Here is a 16776-nt window from a genome sequence, read left to right as displayed (position 1 = left end):
GCGGGAAGACAAGTAGGTGATGATGCTCCATCCCCTAATCCCCTTAGTTTCGCAGAGCTAATTAACTTTCCATTTCAAAGCAATTCTCTACAAATTAAAACTCAACCAGGACGTTACCACCATTCCTACTGTCGGATTCAACGTCGAGTCCGTTACCTATAAGAATGTCAAGTTCAATGTCTGGGATGTTGGTGGACAGGACAAAATCCGCCCTCTTTGGCGACATTATTTTTCTGGTATATCTGATTTCTCCGTTCTGGTGGGGAATTACTGCCAATTAACCTTGTGAGTGGGGCATTTTAGGCACCCAGGGTCTCATTTTCGTTATTGACTCGAACGATCGCGCCCGCATCGACGAAGCACGCCAAGAGCTCCATCGGATCATCCTGGATCGGGAGATGAAGGAGGCTTTGCTGCTAGTTTTCGCAAATAAGCAAGATATTCCCGGAGGTAAGTTTCGTCTGATTTGGTTATATATATTACACTTTATTCCCTATACTAATTAAAAATAAACCTTTTTTCACAGCTATGACCCCCCAGGAAGTCACTGACAAGCTCCAATTGACCCAACTCAAGGACAAAGTGTGGTTTGTTGTCCCGAGTTGTGCAACCACAGGCGAGGGATTGTTTGAGGGCCTGGTATGTATTATTCTGTCCTCTGCCCTGGTAAGTAAAATACTAAATATTGATTCTAGGGCTGGCTCTCCAACAATGTCAAGTCGCAACCGCAAAAGCAAATCAAATAAACGCTCACAGCTCATATCCGCGACCACATACAGAGCCTTTGATCATCCTACCCTCGTGTACCAAAAGGTGTACATGTAGCTCCGTTGTCATTTGCCTAGGGACTTTCTCCTATCATTGCTCCATCACATACGTCTTCTCAGTCTACTTCTCTACTTGTCTTCTCTCATGAGTCAACGTAGCCATTGACCACTTTTTGCCGTTTCTTGTCATTCTTTTCTCCTGCGTTTTATTTGCAGTCCTCGTCAAATGATATTCCGCACCATATGTTGTATTTTGTTTGCCTAGTCCTCCCACCGAAATTATTTCCTTATGATATCCCTTATGTTGCTTTATTTTTTTGTATGGATTTCCCGTATGGCATTCCTCTCCCCCCAATATACGGTTTTGTATTATTCGTTGTCATTGATATTTAGACTATGGATACTCAACAATGCATGTGGGGGATTATTAAACATACGTCCAACTGATCCAGGGCAGTATCAATTCGATCAAAATTTCTATTACTAAGTTATTAAATACAAGTGAGTTCACCGGTAGGTTCACATCTGGACCTGATGTCTTATAAAAGCTTACGCATAATATATTGTTATTTGTCTCCCGAAACCCAGCCTGCTGGTACCCAACGCCGTGCAGCCCAGGAAAGAACCAAACATTGATGGCAGGATGTAACACATAACCTATCATTTCCCGACATTCCTGTATCTCTCTCTTGCCAGTCCCCCTTCTCCCCCTTCAACACCATAGCCTTCTCCGATCTCCCCAACAACCCTAGCTGGCCTACCTCCGACGACACACCAGCTCGGAACTACCATTCCCGGTGGTACCACGGCGCCATCTAGCACTACAACAAAATCCTTCAAAATAGCCATAGACCCAATCACCGCTTCTCTACCAATATGCACATGGTTTCCCACACTAGCCGCCTCCACCACTGCTTTCTCCCCCACAAACACATGGTCTCCAATCTTTAACGGGTAGAATGAATGCACGCCACGGTGTAGACGCGACGGTGGGCGGAGCAGGCAGGAGCGTGAGAGGTATGTGTAGCGACCAATTGAGACGGCAACCGCGGGGCTAGCTGGGGCTGGATTGGAGGAGCTGGAAACTTGCTGTTCAGACTGTTGGCGGAACAAGTCACCGCGGATACACACGTCGGCTTGGATGACGGTCTTGCCGCCGAGAATGATGTGTTGGGTCCCATGCACCTGGGACCGGCGAGATACTTTGTTTCCGGTGTCCTGAGGGAGTTAGACGTGCGGTCTGGAGTTTTGCTATAGAGAAGTGGGTGATGGTGGGAATTACGGTTTCTATGTATTCTCCCTTGACAGTCTTGGGAGGCATGCTTGCGACATCCTCCTCTCCAGTTGACTATGGGAGAGGCGGAACAATCAGAGGAGAACTTGGCGGATCATTGAAACTTCTACCTAGGGCTACTTGTACTTGATAAATAGCCATAAGAAGAAGGCGGTGAAGGCATTCTGCACGTGATTCTCGTAGCCCTATCTCTCGAGTTCAAGTTCTCTATCAGGAACTCATAGATAGAGCTATTGCGAATAGCATCAACGGGGCTTTCCCCGATTAGCGTGAATGAAAGCTCCCATTCCCCGTTTCTTGGAATCTATCAACTGTGCCTAGTGATCTGCGCAACGGCTGCTTTATCCTCGCTAGCTAATTATTGTCTCCAGTAACTAACCCCGCAACCCGGTATTTTCCCGATCGCTGTCAAATCCACCAATGCTGAGCTTGGTTTGCGTGTCCAATCCAAATATCATTGGATCTAGCATTCCGGAATTATTCTCAGATTGCCTGATGGTCATTGTAGCCGTTACCTAGCTTGGTCCGTCCTACGTCGCGATGCATCTCCCCGTTGGTTAAGCTCCTGGGCGAACGTCGCTCGTTCGATTGTGCAAATGTGCTCGACTCTGCGAAGGTGTTTGGACATTAGCAGCATATGATTCAGCTCTTGACCTTAGGGGTATGAAGTATGCTACAGGGGTAAATCGCCAGGCACTAGCAGAGGAACAATTTACTCCCTTATGCATATAAGAAGTCAGTCTGCATCCTTGCAAAATGACCGTTTATAATATTTCCAATCGAAACCAGCCTGTCCAGCAAGACCCCTCGATATTGATACGTGATTTGGAGGCAACAAAGTTTCTATATTGCGTGGCTCAACATGACACACTCCAGCATCGCTCACTGGTGGACCAACATCTGGTTGGTATCGCTTGCAATCAATGGATACCATCCACTCCCGGTATCTGCCTCTGCCTCTAACACGTCAGATAGTGACAAACCCGTATTCACTATTCCAGCCAATGCGGATCGAGGGGCCTTATTACTTCCAAATATCAAAGATCCCAAATCGGCGAATGCACAGGATGTTTGTCCGGGGTATCTTGCGTCCGATGTCAAGGAAATAACGCATGGCTTCAGTGCCACGTTGTCCCTCTCCGGGAATTCATGCAATGTGTATGGGACAGATGTGGATAAATTGAATCTTACTGTCGAGTATTCATCCAAAGACAGGCTAAACGTGAATATCGTGCCAACCCATATTTCCTCCTCCAATCGATCTCACTATATCCTTCCCGATCATTTGGTACCGAGGCCAAAGCCAGCGGCGCATTCAGACCTTCGAAGTGGCGAGACGGATCTTCACTTCAGCTGGTCAAATGAGCCTAGCTTCTCGTTTAAAGTGACTCGCAGGAGTACAGGCGACGTGCTTTTCGATACGACGGGAACTGTCTTGGTGTTCGAAAATCAATTCATTGAGTTTGTTAGCTCGTTACCTGCTGGTTACAATCTGTATGGGCTAGGCGAACGCATCCATGGGTTGCGACTTGGGAACAATTTCACAGCTACGATCTATGCAGCGGATGTGGGTGACCCGATTGATACGTACGTTACTATATATGTTTGCACTTTCAGTGTGGTGATTTGACAGTTGTTGTTACCAGCAATCTTTACGGCTCTCATCCTTTCTATCTCGATACCCGATATTTCGAAGTTCAGAATAATAAAAGTCTGGTTCCTGTTGCTGACAATGAGCATGATTATTCGCGGAAATACGTATCGTACTCTCACGGAGTTTTCCTCCGAAATGCCCATGGGCATGAGGTTCTCCTTCAACCTGACAGTCTTACTTGGCGAACTTTAGGTGGGAGCATAGATCTGTACTTTTATTCGGGCCCATCTCAATCTGAAGTGACAAAGAGTTTCCAACTCAGTACAATTGGACTCCCGGCACTTCAGCAATATTATACCTTCGGTTTTCATCAGTGCCGTTGGGGCTACAAAAGTTGGACAGAGTTGGAAGACGTTGTTTCCAACTTTGAAAAGTTTGGAATTCCGCTTGAAACCATTTGGTGAGAATAAATTATGTCATCCTCAGTGTGAAACGGTAAGGCTAACCCTTAAACCATAGGTCTGATATCGATTTTATGAAGGGATACCGCGATTTTGAGTTCAATCCTGAAAATTATCCAATCTCACAAGGGCAGAAATTTGTCTCCACCCTGCATCAAAAAGGCTTGCACTGGATTCCAATCGTTGATGCAGCAATCTATATCCCTAATCCAGAAAACTGCTCTGATGCGTATGTCAACAATATCCCATAATTACTCCTGTTGTTAATTGACAGCAGTTGCATAGGTATAAGCCGTACGAGAGAGGAAACGCTTCTGATGTATTTCTCCGAAACCCGGATGGCAGCGTTTATATCGGGGCCGTATGGCCGGGATATACCGTGTTCCCTGATTTTTTGGCTGCAGGTTCCCAAGAATGGTGGTCAACTGAGCTGAGAGAGTTTTTCAACAAAGTTCCATATGACGGAATGTGGATTGATATGAATGAAGTCTCTTCTTTCTGTGTTGGCAGCTGTGGCTCGGGAAACCTTACCCTCAACCCAGTCCACCCCCCTTTCCAACTGCCAGGAGAACATGGCAATGTTATTTATGATTACCCTGAGGGCTTCAACATTACCAACGTCTCAGAAGCCGCGTCTGCGTCATCCGCTTCCTTCAGACAGCAAGTGCTGAAAACGGTGGGTATCGCAGCACCGACCACAACTACCACACTAGATTACCTTCGTACCACCCCCACTCCAGGAGTTCGCGATGTCAATCATCCTCTGTATGTCATCAATCATGTTCAGGGCGATCTGGCTGTTCACGCAGTATCACCAAATGCTACACATGCCGACGGAACCATGGAATATGAGATCCACAATCTTTATGGCCATCAGCTTCTGAACGCGACATATCATGGTCTCCTACAGGTCTTTCCAAATAGGCGACCGTTTATTATCGGTCGATCGACCTTCTCGGGAAGCGGGAAATGGGCTGGCCATTGGGGAGGTGACAACCAATCCCGCTGGGCCCATATGGTTTTCTCCATCCCACAGGCCTTGTCATTTTCGCTCTTCGGTATCCCGATGTTTGGCGTCGATACGTGTGGGTTCAACGGCAACAGTGACGAGGAACTGTGCAACCGGTGGATGCAGCTTTCAGCTTTTTTCCCATTCTACCGCAACCACAACGCCCTCTCGGCTATGTCGCAGGAGCCATATGCCTGGTCATCCGTCATCAAGGCAACCAAATCGGCCATGGCAATCCGATACGCTTTGCTCCCATATATATATACGCTCTTCCATCAAGCCCACACGACGGGCTCAACAGTCATGAGAGCCTTGGCTTGGGAATTCCCCAACGATCCAAGTCTAGCCTCAGCTGATCGGCAATTCCTCCTAGGTCCTTCCCTTATGATCATCCCGGTTCTCGAGCCCCGGTCGACGACGGTTAACGGCTTTTTCCCAGGTGTTGCTGACGGCGAGATCTGGTATGATTGGTATACGCGCACTCAATTCAAGGCAGTAGCAGGAAAAAACACGACCATTGATGCTCCACTTGGTCACATCCTCCTCTACGTTCGTGGTGGAAGCGTCCTTCCAATGGAAGAGCCGGCCCTAACGACCCGTGCAGCGCGAAATTCTTCATGGTCTCTTGTTATCGCATTGGACAGCAAATCCAGAGCACATGGACAGATATATATCGACGATGGAGAAAGCGTTGAGCCGACGTCAACTTTATCGGTGCATCTTAATGTGGAGAAAAGAAGCATCAATGCGGTCTCCACTGGAACGTATCAAGATACAAACTACCTTGATAACATTACTATTTTAGGAATGACCTTTGGTTCACCTGCGTGTAGGGTTAGGTTCAACGCCCAAGAAGTCCCTGACAAGCATGTAGCGTATAACCATACATCTCGTGTCTTGACTGTTACTAAATTGAAAGAGTTGATGAATGGAAGATACGCGTGGAGTGAGGCTTGGGTACTGGAGTGGTGATAATGTGACATTGCTAGCGTTGCATGCTTCCTAAGAAGACAACATGGTTGGTCTGTAAAGATGCATAGATCATCTCGATTATGCAAGCCTGCGTTAATAGATTCTGAGTATTTCTTATATGTAATGTATATCATGATTTAAACATAGTGCTAGCGATATTGTCGATTTGTAAATTGTGAAAAATATCGGGCTTCTCTCGGATGAGGGTTTGATTCCAAACTAAGGCGCGTTGGAAAACCTAGCGATCCGCTGTCATCGATAGAAATATGCAACTAGTTCATCGTATGTCTCTTGCGACTCCTCTTCTCCTGGTAATTTCCCCGCCAGCTAGAATCGCAATTTTTGAGCCTCAGCCTTGAGTTTGCCACCTTCTATTTGGCCAACATCATGGAGGAGCTAGGAGAGCTGGAACATTGTTCGCGCGATCTCAGGCCGTGTGTCTATGGAACGTTTTTGTAAATGGATCTTCAATGCCACATTGAGATATTCGCTGCATACACGGGTCGGAAAGTAGCCCCAAACAAACATTTGGCCGTGAGGCTTACATTGCCATTCCATACTCCCCTTGTTTGCGCAGAAACCAGGCGATTTTGTTGTAACAGGCTACGGTCTTGTGGTGAGTTGCCCCAAGAACCTGTTGATGCACTTTCACACTCTGGGTGAAAAGATCAAAGGCGGCATCAAACTTCCCCTTGTCAATGAGTACGTTCGCAAGGGCCGACATAGCCCAAGATTTCCTATGTTCCTAAGGTTACTTAGAGACTGAAAGGAGGTTTTGATTTAGACATACTGTGCAAAAGGTGCTCCCGTTGCCTCTTCTAGCTCTTTGATGATAGAAATACTTTTCTCATATGCGGCAGTAGCTTTGTCAAGTCCCTTTACCATCCACCAGCATCGACCGATGTTCATGTAATTCAAAGATAACAGTTGCATCTGATCATCTGCATACTTAGGTGATCCCTCCCGAATAACAATGGCCTTTTCATGTAAGCGAATTGCATCGCGCGGATTCATACCCGCGATAAAGACGCCGATGTTTATGTAAGAGTTAGCTAATTGAGGGTGATGTTTGTCAAGCGCATTGTCGGCAACTGCCTGCTCTTTGATCTTTAACGACCGCTTGGCAAATTCGACTGCCTTCTCCGCCTGAGATAGCTCGTTGTACATTTACATATCAGCTTGCAAACTATACAGGTCAGCTAGCAGTAGGCCATGGTCCGGGAGATCAGCCCTGTTGTAAACAAACTCTGCCGAGCCAACAATAGAGAAGCTAATATCGAACCGACCCCTCTCAAAAAGATACCTATATCATAATTAACAAGACATGGAATTTCTGCGGAGACGGGGTCGTAGTATAAACGCCATCGACATACCATGTACAGCAGTAAAGTAGTTCAATAAAATCATAAGATGGCGTCAGCATGATTTGCTCTGATAACCTGCAATAGCGCTCATTGAACGCTAGTACGTGCGATACGTCAGATGTCATGTCACCGTGATTATAAGCAGGCGGTCCGCGCGCACCATTTTGTCAACAATCCTTGAACTGGCCGATAGTCGTAACTAATATCAAGCCAATAATCGCTAAAAAAAGATACTGTCAGGACATAAATGTTGGAAACCCCCACCAGTTTTCTGCCACAAAAGGCACCATGATTGTGTGGGGTGGGTTGCCAATACTTATGGCCTGGCACTGTATGTCAATTTTGTTTACAGCCAGACGGCGAGATAATTTGTGATGATTTTGATTGGCTGAGCCTCAGTAGCTAGCATTCACTTGCTTAGTACATAGTATTTATCGCGAAAATGTTAGACTGTATATGAAGAATAAGTATAACGAAAGCTTTGCTCCACGCTTTCTCGACAATTAAATCCGTAGGTAGCAAACGAAGTACCATGTTATAAAAATTAATAGAAGAAAAGAAAATAAATCAAGAACAATTAAGAGAGAACTTGAAACAGAGTCAGTGAGAAGGTAGGATTCAGAACATGTGTCCCTGTGACAAAATATACTCGTGCACAATTATCGAAGCTCACCGTCGTAGTGAACTTTCAGAGCTGCAATGGAGGATAAAAAGAAAGGAGAAAGTTATTAATCAGCCACAAAATTTCACTTAAAATGGTATCTAGCGAGGTGAAGAAAGAGAAAGGAAGAAACGAAACGGACAAAACTTACTCATCGGGAGCGCCGAGTAGCCACCCCAGTCTTCTCGCATATAAGCGAAATGTCCGTCAGGACGGCTAATTCTCGCCAGTTGGCCTTGAGGGCCCGGCGCAGGGCGTAGGTTATCTAGACGCCCAACTACACGCAGCATGGAGGATAGCGCCACCATCTGTGCGTCTCTTCCGAAACAGGTAAAAGCGCCATCAGTGTAATGGATATAGGATTCCAGAGGTCTGTCAAGAACGACTTCGTCAGGCCTTGGGAATATGTTGGGGTCCCTAGCAGAAGAAATCTTTAGAATTAAAAGTCAGCACGAGATACACGAGGTTTTTAGATGGGTTAAAAATTTAAGCAGGGTGGCAAAAGTAAGATTTTTACCATGCTCACGAAGACTGTATCTCCATCGTTGATGGAAACTTCACGACCACCATCATTGATGAGAATGTTTGCATTTGAATCGCGATAGGAACTGAATGGCCCGTTAAGTCGAAGCCCCTCCATACAATAATGCAGAAGTTTCGTGTCGGATTCTAAGGAATCCTCCTTTGCAAGGCTGTTGATATCAGGGAGGTGTATTTTGCCCTCATCTGACAAGTAATAGTCGATGATTTGAGTAAACTTAATAGAAGTTAGTTCATGCTTTCCAAAATGAGCAGCGAAAACACTTACAGCCTGGGCTTGACTTGGAACTGCTGTACAGATAATGGGAAGAATATACGACAAAGCCACCTGTGGAACGCTGAGGCCGGCTTTTAGAAGCCTGCGGGTTGCGTCCGCGCCGAACTTGGCCAATGTGTTGCCATCCTTCTGGAACCTATCAATAATACTAGAGAACGGATTAAACGCTTTGATAGATTTGACATATGACTCCACAACCTGACCAAACTGTTCACCCACTTCACGAGCCACCTGTCGCAGGGGGAAAGATTTTGTGGGGTCTACATCAGAGAATACACTGGTGAATGCCGCCAGCATTACCATGAACATTTCATGGTCGGTGAATACTCCCTTTGAGTTATCCTTTGTTTTGATAGGAAGATTAAAAGTACTTGCAGCGAAGTGCACATGCGTGAGATTACCGAGACTGGAAATTAATTAGTTCAATGGGTCTTTTGAGTAGGGGGTCTGGTGATCGTACTCCCGGGTGATATCAATCTGGTTAATTCCAGCAATTTTCACTGAGTTCCGCTTCAGCAATTTTTGAGTGATATCCTGATAGAATTGCTTGACTTCCTCACGCCACGAGTCTTGAGCAAAGGTTTCATCTATGACTTTAGCTTGTGACTCATTGAAGCCCTGACTTGCAAGATGTGAACCGAGGGACGCCTCCCAAGTGACTCGGAAATCTTTAGAGTTCTGAAGAATTGTTTTTGCTCCATTGTAGGAAGTGAGGTCAATTCGAGGGGACAACAACGCAGGGCGATCCCAAGAAAAATGACTCTGTCGGCCCAGCTTGGCAAAAATTTCCTTGTTTACGCTGGGAATCGTCATGGGATAGTGTGCGTAGATGGAGTCTGGGCTTGACATAATTTGGAAGAGCGCGTAGCATCAGCTTGTAGAACATACACCCCCTGGTTGATGCTAAGATCATAGTGAGTCTCTGTATATCCCCAGTTTGTCAAACTTTTGGCATTGTAGTCGCTCTATAAAGGATATGTTAGTTGTGGTTTGCAGTCACAACACCAGGAATAAGGAGTTAATAAACGAAACTGAGATGACATACGGTGTAGAATCGGTCACCACGCACAAGTGCTACTGCGTCTGAAAGAACTGCTCTCGAGATAGTATAGGTTGGACAAATCCCGGCTCCAGGGACCATAGGAATCTTCGGCTCCTCTGAAACAATGCCTGGGTAAAGCTCAACATAATCAGGGTGCTCGTATAAATTCCGAAGCTGGCCGGCTATTTCAGGGTCAGAGTTGATTTCCTCAAATGATTCATACTGCTTTAAGCCGAAGAACTTCCGGAACTCATTCAAAGTGCCACAGCCGAATTTCCGCGCCTGCTGAATTCCAAGTATTTCGACTGCTCGGAGGGCCTTGGGAACGTTACGTGGACCGAATGTTCCTATATTCTCCTTAGACAAATACGAATTAAAGCTTGTGAGTACACTCACCTGCAACTTCCTCAGTCGCTTCGGTTATAATTCTAGCCAGATCTTCATCCCTAAACCGTCCATCTGCTTGCCGCTTTAGCTTGGCAAATGTCCTCTTAGAAGGGTCTTCAGGAAGTTTTTGTTTCCATTTTCCCATTCCAACCATCAGCTCTGGCATAGAAATATCTTCCCCGCTTTTGCCAAAAAGATCGTGGTAGATATCGTTGATCCATTTCTCATCAAGTTGGCCGATACATGAATGCCACCGATAAGCAAGGTTGAACTCGAAAGATACCTGGTTACCAACGCCGCTTTCCGCAGATTCCGGAGCAGCAACTTTCTTCGTGTCAATTCTTGGGTCCTGCAAAAAAGTTAGCATATATTCAACGTTGCGAAAGTGTATTGCGTACCAAACTCCAGGTCGTGTTGCTCCGTGTAAGGTTGATTATGGTTCGTACATAATCGTACAATGTGATATTTATATAGAGGCCACATGTTATACTATTCTCATATTAGGTATGAATAAGGTTAACCATCTGAATAAACTTACAGCCGCCCGGTCTGGAACAAGTCATTATCATATTTAACCCATGCCTTTGCCGATTGATCTGGTGGCAGGTTAGCATGGGGTTTAGTGAACCGGCCATTCTCGTTTATCTGTGCTAGCTGTTCGACAACATAGTTGTGGAATCTGGGAAAAAGGGTCAGCCTTTGAACTAGGTTGATAGACCAAATCCAGGAAGTTTAATAAACAAAGCGATTGGATGAGCAGTGAGTATCCAATTTACTTACCGGTTCAGCAGGACCAAAATAACGCTGCAAGCAGGTGGGAGTGCGAGAAGTCTAGGATCCGAAAATGTATCGGCTTTGAGTTTCCCATCCTTGAAGGTACGCATTTGGTTTTGGTCATCTTGATTATCACCATAGAGCGTGGAAAGATCAAGATACGAAGAAGTTTGTGAGATGTGCTGATTCCTTGGATCGGTCTGGAAAAGGTCTTTCAAACCAGTTAGCGGATTCCAAATGAAGATCGCACAACGCAATATTACCGTGAATTATCAACGATGCCCAACTGAAAAATACGCTAGAGACTCCAGTGGGGTGAGGCTTAAATTCCTGGCGAGCGAAAAGACTATCGAAGATCAAACCCGGGTCTGGAAGTGCCGCAGGCTGGATAGTGATAGGTCTGACGGAGCGCGCGTAGGGTGTGTTGGCAGCTCCCAGTCGGGGAAACATTGGGTTGTTGTTCGATCCATCGGCGGCTCTGTAGCGATACTCGTCGCCGAGATATCTAAAAGGGAAATACGTTAATGAAACGCAGGCGTTTCACAGCACAAAGGATCCTTACGCGAGGGGTGGATGAGGAAGAGAGACCCAGAGTGATTTAACAAAAGTCTTGGTGAGCTGTTCTCGCGCTGATGATTCTGGAGGGAGATTGGCCACAAGCTAAGTAGGCAGAAAGAAGTAAGTCTCTGGCTTTTACTGCGTTCATCGGCTTGACCATACTTGAATAATTCGCTCCATGAGGTAGTCCCTATCGTCGACAAGTTTGCCAGAAGTTTTGCTCTTTACCACCTCCAACAGGGTCCGGACGCCCTTCCAGCCCATCCACCTCACTTCTTGAAATTTGCCGCTGGATCCATCTTTCTTCATGCGGGAATGGTCGCCGCTGAATTCCGAATACTTTGCAAATGTATCCTCAATTTCCTGTCGTTCGACGCGGCGCCCTTTGCTGCGTTTCGCGACGGGTAGGGGTGCATCCTTCAGTTTACCATTCACATGCCCATTCTTCTGGCCGGATTGTGAGTCAGAGCGGCATCTAAGCCCGCCATCTGCGCAAGATAATCTGTGATAGACAGGAGGAATAGACAACAGAATAGACAAATAATTCAGAAAATGTATTTTTCGAAAAGGTGAAGGGAATGAAATGTTTTGTCAAGAAATCAATCGACAATGAGAACACGAATGATTGAATTTCCACTCTGCCATGATGATTTCAGCTGGAATAAATGCCTCCAAAAATTACACCGGTGTTCGCAGAAGCTTGTTATTTTCTGTCTTGACGTCCGGATCAAGGCTCCGCGGCGCCCGATCCATGCAGAGCTCCAGCTTGCTCAGAGGGTGCCACATAATAATTTGAGCTGTCGGGTACTCGGCCAGCGATGAAATGCTGTCACAAAAGTAATCTATCATAGTGCTCGGTTAAGGGCACGCATCTGCAGGACATTTGACCGACAGAGCTTCAATTTTAGCAAATCAAAAGGGATGGTTGGACAAGCAAGAAGGTGAGATAGACAGACGAATTATTGAATCGTTGCGACCAATAGCTCAACACAAGAGGTAAGGATTGGCGGTTTCATTTGATCATCACAAATTGATTCCTGATTTAGTGATTCCTGAGGAATCCTGACTGGAAGAGCCAATATCATTCAGTCAAGCCAGGAAGCGAGCAAACCACTTAATTGGAGGAGATGATTGACTTCACGCCTGTCGGTTGTCAGCATCATAGGTGCGCGAAGCATACTGCAAGAACTGCATCGTATGCACGCGCCATACTCGGGCAGAATTTGAATCCCGGATCGAAGAGTAAATTGAGTGTGCATTTGGCCATAAACCTTTCGACGCTGTCTCTGGCTTGGGAGTCTTATTGGTGGTGTCCAGCCAACCGGTTGGAGGTTTGGAAAGGAGTAAACGGAGCCTTTGGAACCTTGGAAGCTTGAAGCTCCATCAATCACCTGATTTGCAGAACACCACCTCACACTCTCAGCCTCTCATCAACTTCCACGCTTCCATTCTGTTGGCTCTTCCAACATCATTGCTCGCTCCACAACAATGTTCGATCCTCGTTTACAGTTGATCAACGGCGGGGGAGGTGGAAAACATGGATGCTACCTGGTGCCCCACCATAAAACTACACTATTGATGCCATTCGATCTGGGCACAAGGACTTGGACTCGGACTGCTCTCCTCAGAGCCTTGATCTCTGAACTCACGCACTGGTCGACCCGGCTCTTTGTCCAAAGCCATGTGTTTGAGTCACCAAGTTCTTGACTAGCTATACGCCGTAGGTAAATCTTATTTGACTTTTCTTCCTCCTTTTGTTATCAGGTCGGCGCAATTTTGTCTTTGCAGGGTATTCGGGACCAATCGCCTCTCTTAGTAAAGGATCCTCTTGAGGTTTTCTTCAGATGCACTTCAGGTGCATTTTCGGGCTATTTCTCAGCCAGCCATAATCATCAGTCGAAACCATTGTGTGACGGACTCGGTTTTCATGATCCATTGACAGAGCATTGGAAGGGCGTCCAGCGCCTAACCTGTTTGAGATCCCGGGACAGGGAAACCGAAGGGTTTCCGGGCGTTTTATTTTAATGTGGAGTTCTATTTGAGAACATCCAGTGCTCCGCCCGTCAGGCTGACCAATGTTGTCATTCTTAGATCTCACGTTAAGGCTAGTGGCTGAGCCCATCCGAAATAGGTTGCGCTCACCATAGCTTCAGTGTCGATGGATCCAAATTTCAGCTTCGGCTAACTTTACCTGCAGAACTCCTCTTCGATCAAACACCAGCCTGTGCAATCCTCCAGCGTGATTCCAGCTGTGACGATGGCTCCGCCTTGACATCCCCTGAGTTCAAAATAGATAAATACATCCCGCAGTGACGTTTAGAAATGTAGTCATCCACCACTTTCAAGTGATTACTGCTGTGCTTGTTCCAACTACATTGAGCCCCTGATTGGGAGAAAAAGAACCATATTTTCTCACATAAAGAACGTTATCAACGCAGCCGAGTTTTACACACAGTGATACAAGCAGCGCTGCGTCGCACTAACTTAAGAAAACCCCACCAAACCTAACGCCTCTTCGGACTATACTTCCTCTCTTAGCAGTAAATCCAATTCCTCTTTCCTTTGTCGACACCACTTTGCAAGTACCAGCAGCATCGATTCCGCATAAATTCGTCCTGATGTCACATTACGCCTCAGATATTCCAAAAACATTTGTCCTTTGCTTCGATGGTACCGGTAATAAATTTTCTGGCGACGAGTCGGACAGCAATGTACTAAAAATATTTCGAGTCAGTGATCAATGCTATAAACATTCAATGTAAAGATAGTATTTTCAGTGCTGACATTAAACCGCAGATGCTAGATAGAAATCAAGGACAACAATTCCACTATTATCAGCCTGGAATTGGGACTTATGTAACGTCAGCGAAAATCTCAAGTCATGCAGGCACATTTTCTCGCATCAAACGGAGCTGGACAAAGGCAAAAGACGCAGCTATTGGCTCATCGTTTGATCAACATGTGCTTGCTGGCTACCGATTTCTGATGCGGTATTATTCTCCGGGCGATGAAATATTCTTCTTCGGATTTAGCCGTGGGGCGTATATAGCTCGCTTTCTGGCCGAGATGCTGGACTACGTTGGCCTCCTAACGATTGGAAATGAAGAGCTCGTCTTTTTTGCGTGGAAAACCTTTTCAAAATGGCAACAGCGAGCAGGGATCAGTAAGGCGGATATCAAAAAGAGACACGATCTATATAATTTCATGAAAGCTTTTCGCGAAACGTTCAGTCGTCCAATCCAGCGGATTCGGTTTTTAGGCCTATTTGACACTGTGAACAGCGTTCCCAAATTCGAGTCACCATGGATGTCGCGGAACAGATTCCCCTATACCGCGAGAAGTTCGGCCAAGGTTATCAGACATGCAGTTGGCATTGATGAAAGACGTGCTAAATTCCGCCAAGACTTGATCTCTCAAAACCATCACCCCCAAGAATCACAGTGTGGATATCACCGATTTTCGTTCATCTCACGTATATCTTCCCGCAGAAAGAAGAAGCAGGCTTCGATAACGCTCCGGGAAAAATCCAAGTCAAGGACAGGCAAGGGTGAAACCGAAGCTTTAGGAAATGTCAACGCCAATCTACTTGAAACAGGTTGGACCCAGCCTCAAGAAGAGAACCGTTACCGTCCATCATATCCTCATCATTCGATGCATAATCTTAGTCTGTCGGTCCCTGATAACCGTAATTTCTCTGCTGATTGTGCGAGCTCCGCCGATAGTGTGGCCCATTTCCCGCCACACTCTTCTCATATTACCGATGACAGATCCTTCCAATCGGACCAAACTGTCCAGGATATCCAGGAAGTTTGGTTCCCTGGCTGTCATGCTGATATCGGTGGTGGCTGGGGACTCATGCCAGGAGAGAAATGGCCACTCAGTCATGCACCCCTGGTCTGGATGGTTCACGAAGCTCAACGCGCTGGATTACTATTCGATGAGCGCAAACTCAAACAATTCGAATGCACATTAGAATTCTCTGGCGATTACTCACCCATTGAGAAATCATGGAATATCGACCAGAAGCAACAACCAAATCCACCGGAGATTGTAATCAATGGAGTGGATGATTCAGCCGTCCAAGAAGTTCCCCAAGACGACCCAGAACAGTCTTCATTATCAAGGAGTTTTTATAATGCTCTACAATACTCTGGAACCAAAGGTCACATCCATGACTCTCTGGAATTTACGTCTGGTCTACCAGCCGTATCAGTATTAGCATGGAAAATGATGGAGTATCTTCCCTTTAAAAGGATGGATTTACAGCAAGATGGCTCTTGGGCCCCTATTCGTTGGCCTCTACCCTGCGGGGAAGTGCGCGACATTCCGTTGGATGCAAAGATCCATAACTCTGCCATTCAGCGGTTAAAGGCGGACAATAACTATCGTCCTGGTAATCTTATTATTGGCGGCGGCGGTCGTGGAGTCAGGATAGCTCCAGAGGATCTGGGCATTGGGGAGTGGGCTGTTTTAGACCACAAAGGAGATCCAGTGAGAGAAACGTATGTGAGGGCTAGTATATCAAAAGCCGCGCAGAAGAAGAACGGTAAACATGGAAACGGGAAACAGGAAAATGGGACACAAACAAACGGAAACTAGTCCAGTGGCTCTATTGTCTTTCATTCCGTTCTATGTGAACAATTTTTAGTCGTTCCCATTTTATTGTTTTTTGATCAGAGCGTCGCTACATCGCTATATATTGGAATCCCGTCGGAATACGCAGCTTCTCATTCCCAATAAATATTCTTGATATCCATCTCCATCCTCTCCCACAAGATATGATAAAGTCGACGGCTTATCTTCATCCGCAAAACCCAGCGCTTATATTAAAGTGATTTTTCCTCTTTCGATTTCGGCTTCATTGCCCTTTTTTCGCAAATACCCAACGGAAACGTTCCTACTACTGTCGATTTTTCCATAAATATTTTAATATATGTAAGATAAACTTTGTTGCTGCGCGCTGGCTGATTTCCTTCCATCCGTTTCTATTTGATTGACTTTTAATATATATCGACGCTATCCTAAGTCCTGCATCCCACCCACATATAATTAAATTAATCTTTCTGATATGAGCAT

At 45.9% G+C, this 16776-nt stretch overlaps 5 protein-coding genes across 5 annotated transcripts; 3 read left to right on the top strand and 2 right to left on the bottom strand.

Annotated features, from left to right (window-relative positions):
• Positions 1–176: 176 nt before the first annotated feature.
• On the top strand, positions 177–746 carry HCAG_01103 (ADP-ribosylation factor 6; the record flags this gene model as incomplete). The annotated part of the gene is made up of 4 exons (XM_001544007.1): positions 177–236; positions 312–450; positions 527–639; positions 696–746. 4 exons carry the CDS (start codon positions 177–179, stop codon positions 744–746), a joined length of 363 nt encoding a protein of 120 aa, XP_001544057.1.
• Positions 747–1427: 681 nt separating this feature from the next.
• HCAG_01102 (dynactin Arp1 p25 subunit) lies at positions 1428–2088 on the bottom strand (the record flags this gene model as incomplete). The annotated part of the gene is made up of 2 exons (XM_001544006.1): positions 1428–1985; positions 2050–2088. The coding sequence occupies 2 exons, from the start codon at positions 2086–2088 to the stop codon at positions 1428–1430; spliced, it is 597 nt and encodes a 198-aa protein (XP_001544056.1).
• Positions 2089–2923: 835 nt separating this feature from the next.
• On the top strand, positions 2924–6097 carry HCAG_01101 (alpha-glucosidase precursor; the record flags this gene model as incomplete). Its single annotated transcript, XM_001544005.1, has 4 exons — positions 2924–3648; positions 3708–4115; positions 4175–4345; positions 4402–6097. The coding sequence occupies 4 exons, from the start codon at positions 2924–2926 to the stop codon at positions 6095–6097; spliced, it is 3000 nt and encodes a 999-aa protein (XP_001544055.1).
• A 541-nt stretch (positions 6098–6638) lies between these two features.
• HCAG_01100 (predicted protein) lies at positions 6639–12894 on the bottom strand (the record flags this gene model as incomplete). The annotated part of the gene is made up of 21 exons (XM_001544004.1): positions 6639–6834; positions 6888–7243; positions 7358–7400; positions 7471–7536; positions 7812–7863; positions 8135–8155; positions 8274–8553; positions 8649–8879; positions 8931–9345; positions 9400–9780; positions 9828–9904; positions 9985–10328; positions 10378–10717; positions 10767–10857; positions 10907–11047; positions 11149–11342; positions 11440–11647; positions 11705–11802; positions 11863–12147; positions 12385–12526; positions 12881–12894. 21 exons carry the CDS (start codon positions 12892–12894, stop codon positions 6639–6641), a joined length of 3975 nt encoding a protein of 1324 aa, XP_001544054.1.
• Positions 12895–13188: 294 nt separating this feature from the next.
• HCAG_01099 (conserved hypothetical protein) lies at positions 13189–16299 on the top strand (the record flags this gene model as incomplete). The annotated part of the gene is made up of 4 exons (XM_001544003.1): positions 13189–13399; positions 13898–13951; positions 14239–14429; positions 14497–16299. 4 exons carry the CDS (start codon positions 13189–13191, stop codon positions 16297–16299), a joined length of 2259 nt encoding a protein of 752 aa, XP_001544053.1.
• Positions 16300–16776: the final 477 nt, after the last annotated feature.

This window comes from Histoplasma capsulatum, genomic scaffold (genome assembly GCF_000149585.1).
Source record: "Histoplasma capsulatum NAm1 scaffold_1 genomic scaffold, whole genome shotgun sequence".
NCBI classification, from domain to species: domain Eukaryota; kingdom Fungi; phylum Ascomycota; class Eurotiomycetes; order Onygenales; family Ajellomycetaceae; genus Histoplasma; species Histoplasma mississippiense.
The sequence above is the reverse complement of the archived record's forward strand: the minus strand, read 5'-3'. Positions and strand labels throughout refer to the sequence as shown.